Genomic DNA, 22,500 nt, shown 5'->3' on the forward strand with positions numbered 1-22,500 from the left:
AGAGAGAGAGAGAGAGAGGGAGGGAGTGGAGCGGGCGGGGCCGGATGACATAATCTTCCCACCTCCTCCCAGGGTGATATGGAGCCATTATCACCCTCCCTCCTTCCTTCCCAGGCATATACAGTACAGCACCCCTCGGAGCCCCGTCTATACTGTATCCACACTTTTCCTGGGCTGTGTGTGCTCCAGTTCCTGTTGATTTCATTGGATATCATTGGTCATCTGACCAGTTTCATTGGCTTTCATTGGATCAAATCGACAGGAACTGGAGCACACACAGCCCAGGAAAAGTGTGGATAGTGGACTCTCCCAATAAGGGGGAAGTGACTGTGGGTGAGGAGAGGGCTCATGGCGTATTCCTCAGTGCGGTATGAGAGGTGACATAAGCGTCATAAAGCTGTGTATATAGCCAGGACAGAGATGCTGTATGGGTATAGGTGCAGGTTGGGATGGCGTGGGGCGTGGGGTGTGCCGGTGGGTGGGTGGGTGGGTGGTGGAGAGGGAACGAGGCCAGAAAGTTGGTGGGGGTGCGTTTTGGCTTTTAACCCATTCTGACCTGAGATCAGATTCATACGAGGTTTCCACTGGACACACACTATGGTCTGATTAACCCATTCTGACCTGAGATCAGATTGTAAAAATGTCAGTCGTTCTTCGATTTTTCAAAAATAGCAGACCTGCAAGCTCGTAGCGCGCCACTCGGTGGCGCGCTACGAGCTTGTAGATCTGCTATTTTTCAATAGCTAAAGCATAACATGATGCCAACACCAAAATGGGTTCCCGTTCAGAATGGGTTAAGCGCATGGAACCTGGCGTGCCTATATACAGGTTATTACATTAGATGAAAATTGTCCGACGCTGCTTTTATATGCTGTTGATCTGCCTTTTTTTTCTTCCTCTGGGAGACATTTTGGTGTTGACGGAAAAAAACAGACCCATGGGGGTCAATTAACCCCCATGCAGGACGTCGGGAACGCCTTTTGGTGTTTTTTTAACCCATTTATAGGCCTGACGTTAAAAAAAATATATTTTTAAAATGTTATTTTTTTTTCTGGAAAAACCTCATGTTTCTATATCAGTGGTTCTTCAATATTTCCAATATTATTTCCCAAACCCCCCCCCCCCCCATCTGAAAATACGTTGTTCCAGACCCCCCCCCCCCCCCCCCCAGAGGCAAAAAAAACCCCCAAAAATATATTCCAAATTTGTGCCACATTTTCACGATTTTTCAAAAATAGCAGACCTTACTTTATTTCTTTAATGGTTGCACAGTTACTGTTAGATTTAGGCTTGAATTCAAGCTATAGACCTGAATGCAAATCACACTCATTGTCACGCATTAATGACCCTGTACATCACGTAGTTTGTGTATTTGTGTGTGTGTGTGTGTGTGTGTGTGTGTGTGTGTGTGTGTGTGTGTGTGTGTGTGTGTGTGTGTGTGTGTGTGTGTGTGTGTGTGTGTGTGTGTGTGTGTGTGTGTGTGTGTGTGTGTGTGTGTGTGTGTGTGTGTGTGTGTGTGTGTGGGGTGAGGCCTCTGTGGGAGACAACGAGTGGCCAGTAGTGCATGCTGGGATGACACATGGCACACCCACACTGGTTCCACATGCACGCGCGCTCGAACACGCGCACGCTCGCACACACACACGCACACACACACACGCACACACGCACGCGCACGCACAGGGCCACAGACTTAGGGGGTAGTAGTTGTCACATCCTCTGAATGGACTGAGCCAGAGACTGTTTAGATCTGAGACTCCAAGGTTCACCATAGAGTAATTTCCTGTATGTGTGTGTGTGTGTGTGTGTGTGTGTGTGTGTGTGTGTGTGTGTGTGTGTGTGTGTGTGTGTGTGTGTGTGTGTGTGTGTGTGTGTGTGTCAGTGTGTCACGACTCACGTGGGTGGGTGGGTGCCCCGCCCCTTTAGGGGACCAGAAGGAACCTCAGATGACGTCACCACCAGGCTTTATTCCACATAGAGCACCTTCACTTAATATGGCCCACTACTGATATACTATTGATTTCAGCTGTTGCGATTCCAAATGACCCGCTTTAATTATACTTAATGACTAGTATTAAATGACTGCTATACTTGACGACTAGTATTAGTATTGTCTTTTTGTGTCCAATGTATTTGTATTTAGTTCATGAACTATCATAACTAAAACTAAATGCATTTGAAAATCAATAAAAAAAAGGTTACTTTTGCAGGATTCTAGTTTAAAAAAAAAGCTACAAATAATTCAGTATTTCAATTCAAATATAGGAAAAAATTGCTGATCTACAAGCTCAAGCTTGTAGATTGGCTAATTTTGCTACAACAGTTACAGTATAATGCAATGTGGCCCTCTGGAGTAAGTGTGGAAATATAGTGGCTCTCTCCATCGTCAAAGTTGCCCACCCCTTGACATAGAGGAAAGCCTGGTTTTCATTTTGAACTGACCAGTGTGACCCTGTCTATATAGGGCTATACTGTATAATATAGTGTACCAAGACAAACATAGCAAGACTTTCTGGTTTATGGCCCGTACACCTGCGCGAAGTAGACGGGCGCCTTTTTTTTTTTATCGGAGTCTGTATATTCCAAATGGAAGAGGTGAGCCCTGAGCACGGCTTCTGAACCTTTCCTCAGCTCCATGGTCACTGAACAGGAATATTATTTGGACCCGACTGCAAGCCACACAATATATTCCCACATTTTTCATGCTAAAATGGGAGAGACAAATCAGGAGATTATCAACCTTTTCTCTGTCCCATGCAGCAACACCCATCTGAAAATGTGTTGTGCCACTGCAGGGACCCCCAGCGGAGAAGATTTGCGTCAAAAAGATTATTCAAAACATTTTCAAACACTTTCAAGATTTTTCTAAAATGTTTAAAATAAGCGCTGCATGTGAACGCTCTGAGCTTGTATATCTGCTATTTTTTAATAGCATATATACGCAATGAGGGATAAAGTGGTTAAAATGATTGTGACGCTGCTGTATATTAACTTAGCTGGGAGGGAACCCCCTCAAGGACCCCTGAGAACCACTGGTCTACTGTAGTCTCATCAGTTGCACTACGAGTTGGAATACCAATCAAAGTACTATAAAACTTGTTGGATTCGCCATGGTTTCTGCCCGCCTGATGACACAAACATTATAACCAGTCCAGACAGGATCAGAAAACTGCAAAATGAGTTGATTCAAGAGTCTAGGTCATGAGTCTATAGTATAGTCTATTAATTGCAATGTGAGAAGGTAGATTAGATTAGAATTGGATATTGACCCCTTCTTTCACCCAATACTCACAGTAAGTAAATATTGGACCCATTCATCACGAGCCACACACATGGACACATTATGGAGCAGGCCGCTCGGGCCGATCCCCAAGAGGGAATGTATAAGAACGCTCGCCCGGGGGTCATATGCGGCGACCTCAGGAGACAGAACGTAAACATGACCTCTGTAAAACTATGGCTAAAAACCTGACCTTATTCCTAAACATCACCTCGGTAAAACTATGGCTAAAAGTCTAACCTTATTCCTAAACGTAACCTCTGTAAAACTATGCCTAAACCTAACCTTATTCCTAAACGTAACATCTGTAAAACTATGACTGAACCTAACCTTATAAACTTAACCTCAGTAAAACTATGCCTAAACCTAACCTTATTCCTAAACTTAACCTCAGTAAAACTATGACTAAACCTAACCTTATAAACTTAACCTCAGTAAAACTATGACTAAAAACCTAACCTTATTCCTAAACTTAACCTCTGTAAAACTATGGCTAAAAACCTAACCTTATTCCTAAACTTCACCTCTGTAAAACTATGACTAAAAACCTAACCTTATTCCTAAACTTCACCTTTGTAAAACTATGGCTAAAAACCTAACCTTATTCCTACACTTAACCTCGGTAAAACTATGACTAAAAACCTAACCTTATTCCTAAACTTAAATATGCCTAACCGTTCCGGTCACCCACAGGAGCCCTTGAATACCAGGTGTCCCTGGGTCCTCCCAGGCCCGTCGACAAAAAAATCGCTAAAATGTAAAGTGCACGTTTACAGTACATTAAATATTCAAATACAGGGCCTCGCTCAAATGCATGTGCAGTACAGTATGTGGACCTCTCGGCCTATACACTACAAGTCCCCTCCTACAGTAGGCCTATATGGTTGTCTAACAGCGCTCTTTCAGAGCTGACTATTATTAGTATGTTTAAGATTTCTTTTGAGCATTATCCCGAGGCTATATAGGCCTATACTGGAGTTATACTGTGATATACTATCTAGGCATGCCACGTTATGAGATTTTACAGTACGGTACGGTGCCGGTGTTGATAATCTATACCTCGGTATTCCACGGTATTTATATAAAAATAAAAATAAAAGCCCCCCCCCCCCCACCTATGTCTAGACTACTACCCCCACCTCCTTATAAGCCCTTCTTTGTTCCCCAACCTGCAGGCCTACATATCTTTTTTTTTTTTTTTTTTACCTTTTATGATAATTTGAATTTTGTTATTTGTCATGATTATGAATTGATTGAAAGTCCTTGCTGTCTTGTTTCCATTCGGTCCTGGGCCAGGGACGAATGGAACAAGACAGCAAGGACTTTTTCAGTGATCCCTTTGTATTTGTACCCTATACTGATTACATTTCTGCCAATAAAGTATTCAATCAATGAATCAATAGATATTCCCCACTGTATTTCACTGTACTATGGCTCCCCCTAATGGCCGTTTTAATGGCGTACCCTGTACGCTGTAGCAGCTGGTAGTGCAATCTGCGCATGCTCACAACTGTCACTGTGTGCCTCCGTGTTTGTTGACACTAGTTCACTCTTATAGTACATATGGAAATATGGAATATACAATTGGATCTGGGTGTCTTTCAGCAACACTAACTCAAAGGTAGGAAGCAACTTTTCAATCTACTGCAGCTGTGTGGTGAAAATAAATGTTTTGCCTCAGTGTGGGAGTGGAGTTGCTTTGCATATGCGCAGCATGCGCTGCCCACCGACGCTGTATTAAAATACCGTATGCTCGGAAATCTCACGGTATCAACACCGTGGCTGTTCCTGCGGTATTACCGAAATTCGGTAAACCGCGGCATGCCTAATACTATCAATGCTGTATTGATAATAACATGTCTACACATGCTTTCCTGAGCCTTGCAACGCCAATAGTGTGTGTGTGTGTGTGTGTGTGTGTGTGTGTGTGTTTGCACATGCCCATGGCATGATGCACCATTCTGGGGTAAATTCGGGTCTAAAAGATAACTGGCCCAGCAGGGAGCCTCCTTGAGTTTTAATAAGTATGTCCCCATGGTCACCTTGTGACACTAAAAGGAGTATAAGGACACTTGTGACAGTAAAATGGTCCTTGCAAGACACTGAACCCCCATGGCTGAATGGTGCCAGGCCTTGCATGCCGTCTGTTCTTAGCCCTAGCGTGCGTGCGTGCGAGTATTCCACATTGTAGAGAGCTTTGGAGAATATATATAAATGCAGTCCAGTGCAATTGATCCTCATATAAATATATTGTATTGATCGGTGAATTTCTGGCAAATGTACAGCATATCCAGCCTCTTGTACAGTTGTACAGTATGTTACCACAGGCCATGTTTCGTGCTACTGTTACCCACAGTACAATCACATCAATTATGATAAGGGTCCATTTGCTAGGTTAGGATTTGAATGTCTGCTGTTGGCATAATTTCTCTTAACATTCCTATAGCCAGTACATAACACGTAACACGTTACCTATACACAGGTGATGTGAACACACATGCACGCATGCACGCACGCACACACGCACTCACAGTTATTTTATGTTTTATCATGTTATATCACACATGTTCACCAAGCACCCCAAGGATATCAGGAGTATACAAATGTTGTGATACAAACAGCCATATAGTCTTTGCCTTGGTAATAGAAAACAGTTTCTTATGGCATCAAGTGCACTAGATTGCACGGTACAGTATGTGATCATACAGTATGTATTGGGGATGTATATATATATATATATATATATATATATATATATATATATATATATATATATATATATATATATATATATATATATATGCATCCCTAATACATACTGTATGATCTGTATATTGTATTGTATTTTATTTTTTGTAGCGCAAATTGAATTGCAGCGTACACTGGTATGGGCAGGCATATACGGTCTAATTTAATTTTTGGATTTGAAGGATATATTTCCGTGGGGGGGGGGGGGGACATACAGTAGGATGCTTAATGCCGCTTATAGGATTTCCCCCCCGTTATATTATAATGGATAATTCCTCCCTCTGATGTGTGCTGTCATAGCAATTTGGCTCTTTAATTAAAGGGAATGTATGGGGTCTGCAATGTATTGCTATACTTGCGAGGACCGAACGTCCCCACCACCAGTAGTAGTACCAGTGGAACAGACATTTTGAGGACCACTTCTCCTGGTCGTTGCGGGACAAAAAAATGTTGTCAGATTGGTTGGAATTATATTATACTTGTTTGTGATGCTGTCGCACGCCCAAAATAGACGATCTGACGATGCATTGTGAGCTTGCATGTATTTATAATTAAACTCACACTCGAGGGTTATAAGGGCGAGGGTTTTTGTGCGTGCGTGAGCGTTGCGTACAGCTGTTAGTTTTAATAGATAATTAAAGTTTCCTTTTTATGTATACGTCTGTTCTTTATCATGTATATTGTTTGTTCAAGTCAAGATATATACCTCAATAGAAATAAGCCTTTGACTTTATTTTTTGTTTAAAGCAGCAAGTTAACCCGTTTTGGTGTTTTAACTATAAGCGTTATTTATAGCTATTGAAAAACAGCAGACCTACAAGCTCATAGCGCGCCACCGAGTGGCGCGCTATGAGCTTGTAGGTCTGCTATTTTTGAAAAATCGTGAGAATGTGGCACAAATCTTTGAATATATATCTATTCTTTCAGAAGACTTTGTATTTATTTCGACCTAAATGGCCTAAATGGTTTAACATGAGACAAATAAAAACAATCAGATTGTGCGTGTGCGTGTGTGTGTGTGTGTGTGTGAGCGCGTGCGCTCGCTCGCGGTCGTATCCGTGTGCTCGTGCGTGTGCGTATATCCACGTTGTAAATCAAAGTGCGTGGCTATGTTCGGTGACAACAACAACGGTGGTGAAAGTGGGTCAGCCCATATTATACCTGTTCTCCCCCCCCCCCCCCCCCCCCCGGCATTTATCACTGTCACTCCGCCACACCGTGCCATCTGGCGTCGGGGCGTCTTAAATGATTTTATCAGGTTTGAGAATCAATCGCTGAGGAGAGACCCTCCTCCTCCTCGCCTCGGCCCCCCTGTCCGTCCGTCCGTCCGTCCGTCCGTCGATTCGTTGCCGCAGCGGTGCCAAGATTCCATCAATGAGCCGGGGCTGCGGTTGCCCGGGCAACAGTGGTTATATGTGAATGAGAGCACAGAGGTTCCCGGTAACCGTGGAGACTCGGCGGAGGAGGAGGAGGAGGAGGAGGAGGAGAGGAACCGCCTGGTTGCCATGGCGATGCCATGAATGGGGAGAGACCGAGAGCAAAAAGTGGAGGTGGAGGTGGTGGTGGTGGCGGTGGTGGTGAGGGACCTCCGGAACCTTCATCGTTATCATCATCGCTGCACGCAGCTCTCATCTTCATCACGTCTTCCTTTGTCCTCCTCCTCCTCCTCCTCCTCCTCCTCCTCCTTCTTCTTCTTCTTCTGCTTCCGGCTATACTTCCCATCAGGGGTCGGCCACCTCGTCATCATCACTTCCTATACTTCCCACCAGGGGCGGGGGGGGGGGAGTTGCACCACTCAGTTCACACGGGTGTGATTTTTTTAACTTTATCGGTGCAGGCTTTACAATGTTCAGTACTTTTATATACTTTCTACTGCACTACATCCCAGAGGCAAATATTGTATACTAACTCCGCTACAATTATTCGAAAGCTTGAGTTACTATTATAGTTACTTTGTGTATAGATTATTTTTGGTTATTATTACAAAGCATAATTATACAATAACCACTTCAGCCCTTTATATACATTTCGACCGTTTCAAAATAGACGATTTGCTATCATTTGCTATATATTTTTTTATACATTCACAAAACTTTTATACACAATGAATATGTTCTATACTTTTGGTGCTTTTAAGTACATTTTGATACCAATACTTTTAGCATTTTGAATTCCCAGACTTTTACTTTGCAACAGGGTATTTGAACATGGCAGTAAAACATGATCATCAGGTATTATTATAATATAAGGAGGAAGAACTTTTCCCAAAGAGTGTACAGTATTTGTTAAAATCATGCTTTTATGTGGACACGCCCACCAGTTCATGAAGTATGCCTGGTTTGCCTGGTGGGTGGTGATGGGTGGTGATCCACCTGAACTGAAGCCGCACCCACAGCTGTAGTTGTATGATAAAGGGGGAGGGGTTGGGGTCAGGGGTGATGTCACTATATTACTGTTTATTTCATTGGCCCGTTTGACTGTCAAGGGTTCATCCTCCAGGAAGAAACCCTAAATGCAAAGTCAATACACCATTGGAAAACTGGAAAAATAACTTTTAACCTTTTCAGGCCGTGACCCCCCAAAATAATTAACTGGGGGAGTTGGGACCCCCACATTTTGTTTGACTCGGTTAATAAATATTGTGAGGCGTTGCGAGGTGTTATGAGGTTGCAGATCTGCTATTTTCAAACGTTTTGCCTCTTCCTTCCAAGTATTAAAAAGGTCTTATAGAAGTCCTTAAATTATCACTTCACTGTCATCATGGGGACCGACCCACAGGTTGAGAAACATTGCTCTAATCATGCACAGTGGTCATTTCTGATCTTTTAGCGTCGTCAATTCTGCCACCTCCAACTCCGCCTCCCGTGACCAGCTGTCACCCGCTCTGGATGTTATCAACCAATAATCATCAATATGTTCCTTATCAGACGATGCCTATATACACCGAGTATAGGCCACTATAGGACATACACGGAAGTGAAACTACTTCCGCCGAAGCGAAAACAACGTTAAACTGCGCTTGTACGACGACTCCGCTTTTTGTTCACTTACGTATACACACTCTACACATTCTAAACTCCAATATGTTCCTTCAATACAGAACAGGAGGGTTTTCTTCACAGACATGGACACAGACGTGTGTGTGTGTGTGTGTGTGGTGTGTGTGCGTGCGTGCGTGTGTGTGTTGTCAGGTGTCGCAAGTTGATTGTCAGGTGTTTCCCAGCAGTCATCACCGGCCAAACACCTCCCCTATCCGTGCGAATCCTTCTGTGTGTGTGTGTCTATCTCTCTCTCTCTTTCTCTGTCTCTCTTGTCTGCCTGCCTCTCTCTCTCTCTCTCTCTCTCTCTCTCTCTCTCTCTCTCTGTGTCTCCTTGGGGTATACCTCTCTGTGGTACTCTGCTGTGTAACAGAATCCCACACCTGCTTCACCACAGGTCCATCGCTCTCTTTCAATCTGTCCTTTCTCTTTTTTTTCTCTCACTCCTCTTCTCTCTCCCGGGGCACGATGTGCTTCCATTATTTATTTATTTACGTTTTCCTATTTTTCTTTTAACGTCGTGTCAACCCGGGGTTACATCTCTCTCTCTCTCCTCCAACCCTCACATTTCCCATGCAACGTGACGTTTCACACCGCGGTTTGTGGATCTGCTACTTCTGCTACTTTTGTGTGATGCCGTGTATAGTTTGTAGTATGATTGTGTTTCATGTGAAAAAGGTTTTTTGGGGACTATACAATTAATATTTCTCTCGTTTATTGATGTTATTTATAGAAATAGAAATAAAACCTGGTCCACAGCTATAAGCTATACGTTTGAGAAATAGTGGTGAGGTCGTCTGAGGAGTTATTTTGGATTGATTTCATTTACAGTACCTTTTTTGTATTTCATTTATTCCAACATATAGCATTTTGATGAATACGTTTGAAGACTATACAGGTGGCAATGTTGGGGCATTTTTATTTCACTACAAAACGAAGGCATACTAATAGAGGCTTTAGTTTAATCATTTCTACAGAAGTATTATGCCTTGGAATGTATTGGAGGACCAATGCTTTTTAAACTTTTACTTCTACCCCACTGCACTTGGTACTCCCCACCAACTTTAGTTACTACTGTCACTGTGTAGAGTTGGAGCATTATTACAAAAAAATATATATTTCGATTTGAATTATCGATATGGCTTCCATTTTGGTGGCATATAGGAGCCAAAATAATTTAGTCCCTTGTTTGTGCCGAATCTGGGTTGCACATGGTTTGTTGCGCTCCCTCTGGTGTTGTGGGTATGTGGACTTCGTTAACATTAAGGAAGTATTTAGACAGGTATACACAGGTATCTTGGTGGTGTATCGAATCTCGAGGACCAGACCCATTGCAAGATGCTGTCAAAGTGGGCAGGGGTGAGGTGGGTTTGGGGGGGTGAGGCCAAGTAGTATAGCCTGACCAGTTTGTTTTGGGAAGTCTGGAGCCTTGTTTTAAGGGCCTTTTGAGGTGCTGTGGTGAGGAGGTGCATGCATATAGTCGAAGAAACCTTGTACGAGGGCTCCTGTTATAGGATCTTCAAGGTGTTTTTGTTGACCAGTGAGGAGATCCTGTAAAGGAATCTTGTTCTTTGATTGACTTTTTTTGATTACGTTTGGTGGCCATTTCATCACCGGAAAGATTATAGCCATCCGGGATGGAACCTATAGGTAGGTGATTTCATCTTTTCGTGTGATAGTATTGTCACCCACTCTAACCAAGAAGCCATCTGCCTTGCTGAGATTACTATATTTGTTCCAAAGAGAATGGCACAAAACATTGTCAGATGGGCGGTCCGTGGCCAAATACTATCAACTTATACATCATGAACATTTTTTTTTTTAATATATTTTTTATCCCACGATTTTGTAACCCATTTTTCACCCCTGTGCCAATCATCTACTGTGATCCTGGGCTCTACACACCCTCCGCCAACCTGGGGAGAGCAACGGACTTAACTCATGCTCCCTTCATGCCTGAGTGTCCAAGTTGCTCCTTTACACCTGACAGGGGGGGAGTTTCCCTGGTTGGACGTATAGCGCGTGGAAAGGAACACGTTATTCCAACCAGTTCCTTTCCCCTCCATCAGGCGCCCCCGGCTGGCCAGGGGGAGGCAGTTTAGAGACCAGGATTACTGCATGTTTTTGTGAGGGTATACCTACCCTATAGGGGACACGGGGAGAACATGCAAACTCCACACAGAAGAATCATGAACATTTCTGAACTTAACATGAACACAAGGCTTGGGTCACGTGGCATAATAAGCCACACTGCGTGCGTGCGTGCGCGAGCGAGCGTTGCAACCCTTCTCCTGCGTGTATCCTCAGCTAACCTCTCTTCCTCCTCTCGTTCTCACATTGCCACTCCACTCCACGGCCCCCCCACACTTAACCCATTCTGACCGGGAACCCATTTTGGTGTCAGCATCATGTTATGCTTTACCTATTGAAAAATAGCAGATCTACAAGCTCATAGCGCGCCACCGAGTGGCGTGCTACGAGCTTGTAGGTCTGCTATTTTTGAAAAATCGAAGAACGACTGACATTTTTAGAATCTGATCTCAGGTCAGAATGGGTTCATCAGACCAGTGTGTGTCCAGTGGAAACCTCGTATGAATCTGATCTCAGGTCAGAATGGGTTAATTTCATTCCCTGCCGTTTCTGTTTGGCTCGCTTTGCACCTGCCCTCGAGCCCTGCCTTTAGACCTCGTCGACGCGCGGCGCTGTCGCGTGCGTTTCGAAGAAAAAACAAAACAGACCTATACAAGCTCACGCCGCACGTATAGCACTGTCTGGTTGTTTTCTGTGTTTTAACCCATTCTGACCTGAGATCAGATTCATAAGAGGTTTCCACTGGACACACACTGGTCTGATTAACCCATTCTGACCTGAGATCAGATTCTAAAAAATGTCAGTCGTTCTTCGATTTTTTTAAAATAGCAGACCTACAAGCTCGTAGCGCGCCACTCGGTGGCGCGCTATGAGCTTGTAGATCTGCTATTTTTAAATAGCTAAAGCATAACATAATGCTAACACCAAAAGGGGTCCCCGTCTAGAATGGGTTAATCAGTCAATCTCTGTCGGGTGCATGGAAACCTTATTATATGTCCAAAAAACACTGTTATACCTTTTCAGCATTTCAATTTAAAAGTATAGCTATAAAGCAGCATGCTCAAAACGCGCCGCGATCTGCTATACTTTGGGTGCTGGTGTAGTGTGTGTGTGTGACACTGTATGATCAAGCAGGGCGTTAATGATGGGGGAAAAAATCATAAAAAGTTAAAATATGGAGACAACTACAGTGATATAGCTCTCTCTCTCTCTCTCTCTCTCTCTCTCTCTCTCCAGCATGCTCCATCTTTTATTGTGACTTCTCCGTTCTCCCTTAACACTCATTCCACTTATGTCGATCTCTCTCTCTCTCATTCCAGTTTCGCCATCCTGTCCACGCACGCACGTATATGCACACACAAACGCACACGGGCATACGCGTGCGTGCACGCACACACACAAACACACACAGGCGCGCACGCACGCACACACACACACAGGCGCGCACGCACGCACACACACACAAGCACACACACACACAGTCACACACACACACACACACACACACACACACATGCACCTCCCAATCTGTGGCCCGGGTTGGTTGTCATAGTGCCACGATGATGAACACAACACACAGTAACTGCTCCCTCTACTGGTGGCGGCGGGGCATTGCAGGACCAGGTTGAGCTGTTGCTAAGGGTGACTGCAGCTCATAGGGTTCTCTCTCTCTCTCTCTCTCTCTCTCTCTCTCTCTCTCTCTCTCTCTCTCTCTCTCTCTCTCTCTCTCTCTCTCTCTCTAACCGGCCCGGCCCGGCTGGCTGGCTGGCTGGCTTGGTTGGTTGTCTGGCAGAATAGGGCTCTATATGCACATAAAATAACTCTTCGTTATACTTCCGGGCTTCTGTTCCATTCTGGCTCCAACAGAGTCAGGGTGCTGCTGCTGCTGCCATTGTGCATGTTGGCTCCCTGGAAGCTATATACGCCAGTGGGTCTCAAACTCAAAGTGTCCTTGAGTGGGTTCCAAATGGGTCCTGTGACTCTGAGAGTGTACAAAAATTGGAACTGTTCTGTTTTGTATATACACACTCTCAGAGTTTATAGTGGTCCCTTGGAATGAAAAGGCTGCAGGAGAACCCACGTTAACCCGGAACAGAGCCCATTTAGGCCTGACGTTCGCTCTGAAAGAATATATATATATATATATATATATATATATATATACCTATTCAAAGATGTGTGCCTGCAAGCTCATAGCAAGCTCTATGAGCTTGTAGATCTGCTATTTTTCAATAGCTAAAGTACCGTATAACAGAATGCTTGAAACACCAAAATGGGTGTTTCAAGCCCAAAATGGGTTAATTAGTGTCATCGGTATATATAAACACCCTGGAATAATTTAGAAAACCTTTCAACACAGACGTGCCCGTTATACGGTGGTCCCTAGTTGGCACCACATCCTTTCAGATGTGGGGTCCGCGGGGGAAAAAAAAAAACTTTTGGAGGTCCATGAATTTATTTTCGAAGAACCACCAGATTTCAGCGGGGGGAAAAAACGGCTCAAAACGAAGCGAAGATATAGTATATAGTGACAAAGAACGGAGAGAAAAGCACTTTAAAGAGAGAGAGAGAGAGAGAGAGAGAGAGAGAGAGAGAGCATGGTGGTGGAGAAGAAGAGGACGTCGACCCTCTTCCTCCGCCATGCTGGTTTCCATCAATCAATCCGTCCAATCCGTCTCTCTTATCTGTCCCCCTTATCAATTCCCCCCCCCCCTCCATCTATCTGTCTGTCCAGTATAGTATTTTCTTGTTTTTTTTTTACAGGACTTGACGGGGCTGTTTTGCCTTTACGCTTACGCGGGGTGTTTTTCAGCTATATAGCGCGCGGGCGGCCCTGGCTGAGGCAGTTAAAAACCCATTGAGGGAATGAGGGGTCTGGCTGCCTATATCACAGTTGTTAATGAATGGGGCTCTTACTGGAATTAGCAACCTGATAAGGAGGGGGTGGGTGGGTGTGTGTGTGTGTGTGTGGGTGTTCGTGCATGTGCGCGTGTGCGTGTGTGTGTGTGTGTGTGTGTGTGTGTGTGTGTGTGTGTGTGTGTGTGTGTGCGCGCATGCAAGAGGACGGATGCCAAAAGGTTGACCTCATTGGAATTTTAACCGCTTCAAAGCCGATGTTTTCGAGCCGATCTTCAAGCCAATTCTGTGTGTTTTGTCAGAAAACGTTCTTCTACCTTAAATGCCACGTACATAATGACATAATGGTCATCGCCACAATGGGGATGCCATGGGTTTATTAACCCAGTAAGCCTTGAGGCCTTCTCTAGATCAGTACCAGTATTATATGTGTATACTGTATATATATATACATTTTTGTATACAGTTGACGGTTCGGGGTCCTTTACCATGACTCACGTTCCAGACCGATATTCAGTCTCTTGTCAGGGTGGAAACAATGGCAGTTATTCTTGCATTGCAGCTGCGAGTGTGTGACTGCGTTCCTTCACACGAGACTGATATTTGCCTTTTTAAATTCCTTCTTGCTGTCTTGCTCTCTTCTCTCTCTCACTCTCTCTCTCTCTCTCTCTCACTCTGTCGACAACGCACGCACACACACACACACACACACCACACAACACACACACACACACACAATCAATCCCAGCCTCATTTGTGTTCTCTCAGCCCCTCTCTCCTCTCTCTCTCTCTCTCTCTCTCTCTCTCTCTCTGTCTCTCTGTCTCTGCCCCCTCGGAAACCACCCCTCCCTCTGTTCCGCCCACTCTCAGTCGGGGCACGGATGGACAGCCCTGGCTGCCACCCCCCGCACAAGACGGACGATGGAATTTTCCAACCTGTCCCTCCCCTGCATCCTCCACACTGCTATGTGTGTGTGTGTGTGTGTGTGTGTGTGTGTGTGTGTGTGTGTGTGTGTGTGTGTGTGTGTGTGTGTGTGTGTGTGTGTGTGTGTGTGTGTGTGTGTGTGTGTGTGTGTGTGCGCGTGCGTGCGTGTATGAGATAGAGAGAGAACTGTAGTTGGATGGGCAGGGAGGGGTTGGGCCCTGCCGGGTGGGGTGGGGTGGGGTAGGGTTGGGTTGGGTTTGGGGACCAAAAGGTGACATAAGGCCATGGGAGTATATTGTGTCTTTTCCATGCCAAGAAAAATCACAATGGCAAAACTCAATGGCTAACCTTTCCCTTGGCCTATACATAGCACAATAAAATGCACAGGCATTGTGTTACCAGTGCACGGAGCCTTTTGATGACATCTCCCATGCAGAGTTTCCTGGATTCAGAGGGCCGCGATTCAAACCTGACCCTCTTGGTAAAAACCAAAACATCGACCGATATAAGTCAAAGGTGGAACTTCCCACCAACCTACTGGCCAAGGAAGATATTTAACACATTTAGGCCTGACGTCGAAATTAAAAAAAAATATTTTTTAAAATGTCCTTTTTTCTGAAATACCGGTATATTGGCCGCCGACCCCCCCCCATCTGAAAATATGTTGTTCCAACCTTTCGTTCTGAAAGAATATATTCAAAGATTGCGCCACATTTTGCAAAAATAGCAGACCTACAAGCTCGTAGCGCGCCACTCGGTGGAGCGCTATGAGCTTGTAGATCTGCTATTTTTCAATAGCTAAAGTGCATGTGATCCTCCTTAACCCCTCGGTGGACATGCTCAAACAGCTCTTGTCTTGTTAGGATATGGTAAATGCGTTATGTGTGAGTGGAGAGAACTCCTCCGTCAATGTTTGGTTCAGTCATTTTTTGGCCAGGTATGCGTACGTGTTCTACAACAAAGTCTCTCAGATTAAACTTTTTCATATAATTCATAGATACCGGTATAGCTTCATTGACCTGTTTTCTTTTGGTTTGCGGTTTCTAGAGCATTGTCGCAAATGGGCCTTGTGCATGTGCAATTTGTATAATTGGACAAATCAATAAAATAAAAAGTCCCTTAAAAAGCAACAACCGAGCAGCCCATTGCTCATCTCTCCCTGTAGAAGTCAGGACAATAATGTGAGGAGTGAGTGTATACTCATGTATGTACAGTATTACTGTGTTCATCTGTTGTGTTATTTTATGTTCAGTGTGTGTTTCCTTTTAGCCTCAATGTCTGACTGTACCACATGCTGTTCTCGTTTCTGACTAATGAAGTATTCAATCAATCAATCAATCAATCAATCAAAGAGACTGGTTCCACTGCATACAGTACATTGTCATGGTTGTCGAATGAATATTTTGTCTCACACAGCTCCTGTTTTCCTCCCTCCCCCCCTCTCTCTCTCTCTGTAGTATTCTGTCATCGGTGGGGTCTCAGTTTGATCTGAGGACACTGCGAGCTGTCAGAGTGCTGCGACCGCTCAAACTGGTTTCTGGGATTCCCAGTAAGTATATGACTCTGTGCGTGCGTGCGTGCGTGCGTGCGTCTTTTTTTTTTCCCAAAGTGGGGACACCCGGGCGTCTCTGGTCAAACATATACCGTATGGGGTTTAAGTGGTTAAAGTCTACTTCATCAGTTCACCATTGATCCAAGCTGGAACACATAATCGACTGATTGAGATCATTCAAATAAGCACATGCACCCCCCCCCCCCCCCCCCGAAAATGCACACGTGCACGAACGCATCCGAGATGAATTGACCGAACATGAATGACAGTATATAACGCAGCTGAAACACCTGGCCCTCTGTGTCAGCTTGTGGTCTTTTTCTCTGTGCTGCCGTACAGCACACTGCCGCCATGTTTGCAAAACAGCTGTGGTTAGTTTCCATGGATACGGACGGAGCTACAGTATATACTAGCAGCCTGCAGTGAACGCAGGCAATGTCTTCTTCCATTCCACATGATGCACACAGTACACAAACAACAGTCTGTGCACCATTATATCGTTGCATATACCTCGTTGTGTCCTTATGACGCAAATAAGTATACGTATAACATATTTATCCATTCATATCTATCCTTATTTTGGGCAGGCAATGTCAAAATAGCAAAATTGTGAAAATAGTTGATATAGAAGCTCACAATGCGATAGCTATTTTCAATTTTATTTTTTTATCAGAACATGCTCGATTCTTCGATTAATGGACAAAGTAATCTATAGAATAATTGCTAAGATAAATAATGTCTACGCCAGGGATTCAACTGGCGGCCCCACCCCCGATGAAAGTTACAGGTATATGGTGTGTACGATGTGAAATGTGAGATTACCATAATCACAGTAATCCTTAGTCATATTCCATCATATTCAAGGGGGAAGGGGGGGGGGGGGGGGGGGCGCAGTAGTGAGCAGGATAATATCTGTTTTTAAATATGCCTCCTTAGAATAGAATGTATAGATTGTAGACCTATATGCATGTGACGGTGCATAGACATAATTGCCTTGACATTAACGAGCGTCAACGAACGTCAGCTGGACAAGGCCAAACAAGGCCAAACAATAAGCAATAAGACTTGACAACATCCCCCTCCTCACATTTAAAGGTATATTCAGTCATTTCACTCAAAAAACCTTAGGTTTCGTTTTTGGCTGTGGGACCTAAGCCTTTCATCCAATCAGGATAGAGAGCCAAAAACGAGGTTAACTGGGGACAGGGAGGAACTCCTTATATGGTCAGCACACTCTATAGTAGAGAGGATTATCACAACAAAACAAAGTGATATTTGAATTAAGTGAAATCACTGAATATACATTCAACGGCTCGTGCTTTGTCCTCCTCCAGGCCTGCAGGTGGTGCTGAAGTCCATCATGAAGGCCATGATCCCCCTGCTGCAGATCGGCCTGCTGCTGTTTGTGGCCATCCTCATGTTCGCCATCATCGGCCTGGAGTTCTACATGGGCAAATTCCACCGCGCCTGTTACGACGACATCTCGGGTAAGGGGACCGCGACCGACCGCGACCGACCGCCTTCATAACAACCTTAGAGTATATATGAATACTAGAGACGGCACCCGGAGGAAACCACATAGTGGCCCGAATTTTTGGTATTTGCAGCTCGAGCCAGCGCTGGTCCGTTTGACTATCATTGCGCACGTTCATGTTATTGCGGGGCCATGACACGTGAACGAATGTGTCATACGTGAACATACGCGCACAAAACGGCACAATGATAGTCAACGGCCAGCGCGGTTCATGTGTTTGGGGAAAATCCATCCCAGAATGCACTCTGTTCCTACACGGAAGGAGGAGTGAAATCGCCTCGTGCTGCTTTTGAGCAACTTACTGCAAGTGGATGGGAGGAGGAATCCGGTGCCCTCTCTATTCATATATACTCTTAAGATAAAAACACACAAATAAATGAATCAAATTCTTTTTTTTTTTACACAGTATAGCCTATACGTTCAATTGCTGACGATGTTGTGTTTCTTACTTATTCTCTTCTCCCCCTCCTCCCCATTTCAGTTGTGTCAGAGACAAATTTTCGGTTTTACGGTAATTGCCCAAAACACGTACGTTCCTCTTGTGTGCACAATATTGATGGTTTTTTGGTGGTCACCCCGATTGTGAGTAACACCAATTGAAATGCAGCAGTTAATAGGCACTATTAAAGCAGTAGTTCTCAAGCTTCTATATAGTTTCATGGACCCCCCCCCCCCCCGCCGGTTCGATATCATAGACTGTAAAAAATATGGACAAAGCGTTCCGCAGGTCTAACATGAACTTAAAATGAAGCCTGTCATTCCTTGCAATGGAAGTCGCCATCTTTCAAGATCCGTTTTGGCCCAGTTCAGGCCAGCTGGCCCATTGGCTGGCCCAGACAACGAGGCGGGACTTCCCCCCTTCTTCTTCGTTGGTTTTTATTTTGACTCGAGTGGGAGGGGGATCCCGTTCATAGACTGTAACGGTAGCCACGCCCCTCAGAACATGCGCGACTTTATGGTCATTTTTTTTATAAATGGGACCATAATTTTCCAAAAAGAATATTATGACATTAGAAATGAGACTTTAAACTAGTGACTGAAAGCAAAAAGTATTCATGACCATGTTTATTAACAGTCTAGGTGAAGTTGGGCCAAAATACATGGACTTCTATGGGGCTATGGGTTTTTCTGGGTCCAGTGACAGCGCCACAACAGGCCATTATATGAACTTTCATTTCCTTAGTGGCTTCACAAAATATCCGTCTGACTGCCCCCCTGTTCGATATGTATGAATTAGGCCCCACACACGGACCCATATAACTCAGGAGTTGGCGACCTGTATATTAAGGACCCCCCATTTGATTCATAAACAACAACAGTGTCCCCCGTCCCCCATTGAGAACCACTGCTATAAACTAGCCTACATACTGACATCCAGGATGTCAAGGAGGACAAACGCTTTCGATGTCAACGCCGCGCCGCGCCGTTTGATTGACATCCGACTCCAAACCCACCCACCCACCCACCCACAGCGCATGTGTATAATTGGTTAACCGGAAAAGATGCCTTGATATAGCTCAAGCTACCAGTATAATGATGATTGAACATGATTGATTCCTGTCCAATTATAAGCATGATTTATACTTGTTGTGTGGGACACTCATGTGAGAGAAGGAGGAGGAGGACAGCTGCTGCTGGTTGGTGCACATGAGGCTCAATTCTGTGTCAAGTTCCACTTCATTTCGCAGTTGGTGTAAAAGTAACTAAGTACATTTACTCAAGTACTGCACTCATAAGTATACAATTTTGAGCTGTTTTATTTATTTTTAAAAACTATACAGTATTTCCAGTTTACTGTTATTCAGCCTATACTTCTATACTCCATTACATCTCAGAAGCAAAGTACTTTTTTTTACTCCACTACAATTATTTAAAAAAAAACATTAGTTATACTTTGTAGATTTTGATTACAAAACATGCATTATAACCACAACAACCCACGTACATTTCGGGCCGTTTAAAAATACCAGATCCACAAGCTCACAATGCGCTGCACACGCAACGCATTGTGAGCTTGTATAAGATCTGGTATTTTCAAAGGATTTTGAACACATTATTCATACATTTTGAAAACTCAAGTGAAATGGTGACATTCTGCATATAATGAGTTATCCTATACTTTCTATACTTCCGGTACTGTCAAGTACATTTGGATTGATATACCAATTACTTCTGTGGTGTATATATATATAGGTCTATATTGAACAGAGTGTTTCAGTATTGATACTTTTACTTACTTGTGAATACTTTGTCCACCACTGTTCATCTGAGCGCGGCCAGTGAAAACATGGCATTCTGTTATAGTTATCCATCACCATCACGCCATGGTTTTTTATTTGTGTCCTTTTTTTATTGTAAATCCCCCTTTCAGCTATTCTTCCTTGTTCAAAGTGTTCAAAATATATATTTACATATATTTATTATATATCTTTATTATATATTTATTATATATTTTTATTTTTATTTTATTTTTTATTTTTTATTTTTATTTTTTATTTTTATTTTTTATTTTTATAATATATTTATTATATATTTTTATTATATATATTTACACATATATTTGACAATTAAATCATAGAAATTATACCCTTCATCGTTCAATTCTGTTTCCCTACGACGGTGTGTTCTGATAAAAGGTACGTGTCACTTAATTAGTTATCCATCAAATAGGCTCTGTGCATAGCTGTAGCAATAAGATTGATATGTTACCGAGACATATACGATCGCGAGTACGGATTGAAAGTACGAACTATAGCAGTGGCGAGGACATCCTATAGATCACCGGTTCGCTATAGATCTCGTGTTGTCGACACGGACCGGTTTGAACAAAGATATAATTTCCTTCCTGATTTGACAGTCTGAAAAATGCAATAATATATGGGGAGCATAGTTATGTGGCTTGTGAAGAATATAGGTCCAATATTTACTTCGGTGACTAATAATGGGCCAAAGGAATAAATCATAATCTGGGCATAATCTGTGTTTGCGGGACCTTGTTAATTCCAACATAAATTATGTTGTTTTCAGATACATCCAGTTGATGGCTGCTCAGATGGTTCTGATGAGCGCTCACGGGGGGTTAGGGATTAAACACGTGTGGGGTCCTATCTTTCCTCACCCCTTACCCCTTATCCCTAAACTTATTTGCCATTTTTTTTACCTTTTAAAAAAGAAAAAAAAAAACATTTTAAGATAGTTCAACTATAGCCGATCTACATTGACACGTCGTGAGCTTGTAGATCGTATATAGAGACAAATGTAACAATAAACATATCGTTTAAAAACAAAACACAATCGACAGAGATCGACACACACCCTGAGCAAGAAATCTTGCGACGGTGCTGATGAAAAACTCCCCCTTAGCTGGAAGAAACGTCAACTGTGTCGGGGGAGAGAAAGAGAGAGAGAAGGAGAGACGGAGAGGGAGACGCGGGCAAATACAAGTAGTGGTAATAGCAATAGTGTAAGATAATATAATATTATACATTGTATAACAATGATGTTAGAGTTAGACTATGGCACTATAACACCTCGACACATAGCCCGGGTTCGGGAGGATCTTGGAATGCCGCCTTCTGGAAAGCTGTACTGTGAGCACTACAGTTATGCACAGACCCTTTTGTTGATTGTTTCATGTTGGTACAAAAATGCTCAAAATATAATTATAATAGAATAGAAGAGATGGACAGCTATTCTTTAAAGATGAAGTGCCGTGATTCTCGTACGTATTCGGTTTTGTCTGTGTCTATGGCGTTCAATTACGTTACTCTAATAGACCCCCAGGTATGTGGTTATAGAATATTGAAATAATGTCCCTGTGTATTTTTGGTTCCTTCCTGGAAGCTTGAAAGCCTTTGTGAGTCAAAAGGACCCAATCGGAAAAAAATGTCCCATTTTTGTGACATCATAACCATAACCGCTCCCCCCGTTATCATACAACAACAGCTGTGGGAGAGGCTTTATACGTTTAGGTGGGGTGGTGCTAAGGGGAAAAACCAGGTATACTCAAAGGGACACTTCACCCTTTTTGCAAAAAAATATATGTTAATGACGTTTAGAAGCTTTAGATCACTTTCCTGGGGGTATTTATGTGTGTAATATGTGGTTTTAGATATTTTAGATTGTAGCAGTGAGCCTGTTGTCTCTGATGTCATGGACACTGGTCTCACTACCTTCCTGGACTACAATTAAAAAAAAAAGGGTGAAGTGTCCCTTTTAATGAACTCATAAAAATGTCATTTTAACACCACTCTGTACACTTCTTTGACTCTCTTCCTTGGTATACAGTATAGTGTAATCATAGCACCTGATGATAATCATAGCACCTGATGATCATTTTGGGGAGGGGAAATCACGGCACTCCATCTTTAAACGTTGTTGATCCTAATGTTGTTGTATCCCCCACCTGTGACTCTCTCTCTCTCTCTCTCTCTCTCTCTCTCTCTCTCTCTCTCTCTCCCAGAGGAGTTGGTGGAC

General features: G+C 43.5%; 1 protein-coding gene across 1 annotated transcript in view; it reads left to right on the forward strand.

The window, feature by feature from the left end:
- The window catches only part of cacna1ab (calcium channel, voltage-dependent, P/Q type, alpha 1A subunit, b), a gene marked incomplete at both ends in the record, with an annotated part of 241,854 nt that overhangs the window by 120,581 nt on the left and 98,773 nt on the right, over positions 1-22,500 (forward strand). The window contains 3 exons of the mRNA XM_080760544.1: positions 16,396-16,487; positions 17,825-17,977; positions 22,487-22,500. The exon at positions 22,487-22,500 is cut by the window's right edge and continues 174 nt beyond it. Coding sequence (XP_080616670.1) covers positions 16,396-16,487; positions 17,825-17,977; positions 22,487-22,500 — 259 coding nt within the window. The remainder of the gene's footprint in view (positions 1-16,395; positions 16,488-17,824; positions 17,978-22,486) is intronic.

This window comes from Protomyctophum bolini (genome assembly GCF_963924005.1).
Source record: "Protomyctophum bolini genome assembly, chromosome: 3".
Taxonomy (NCBI): domain Eukaryota; kingdom Metazoa; phylum Chordata; class Actinopteri; order Myctophiformes; family Myctophidae; genus Protomyctophum; species Protomyctophum bolini.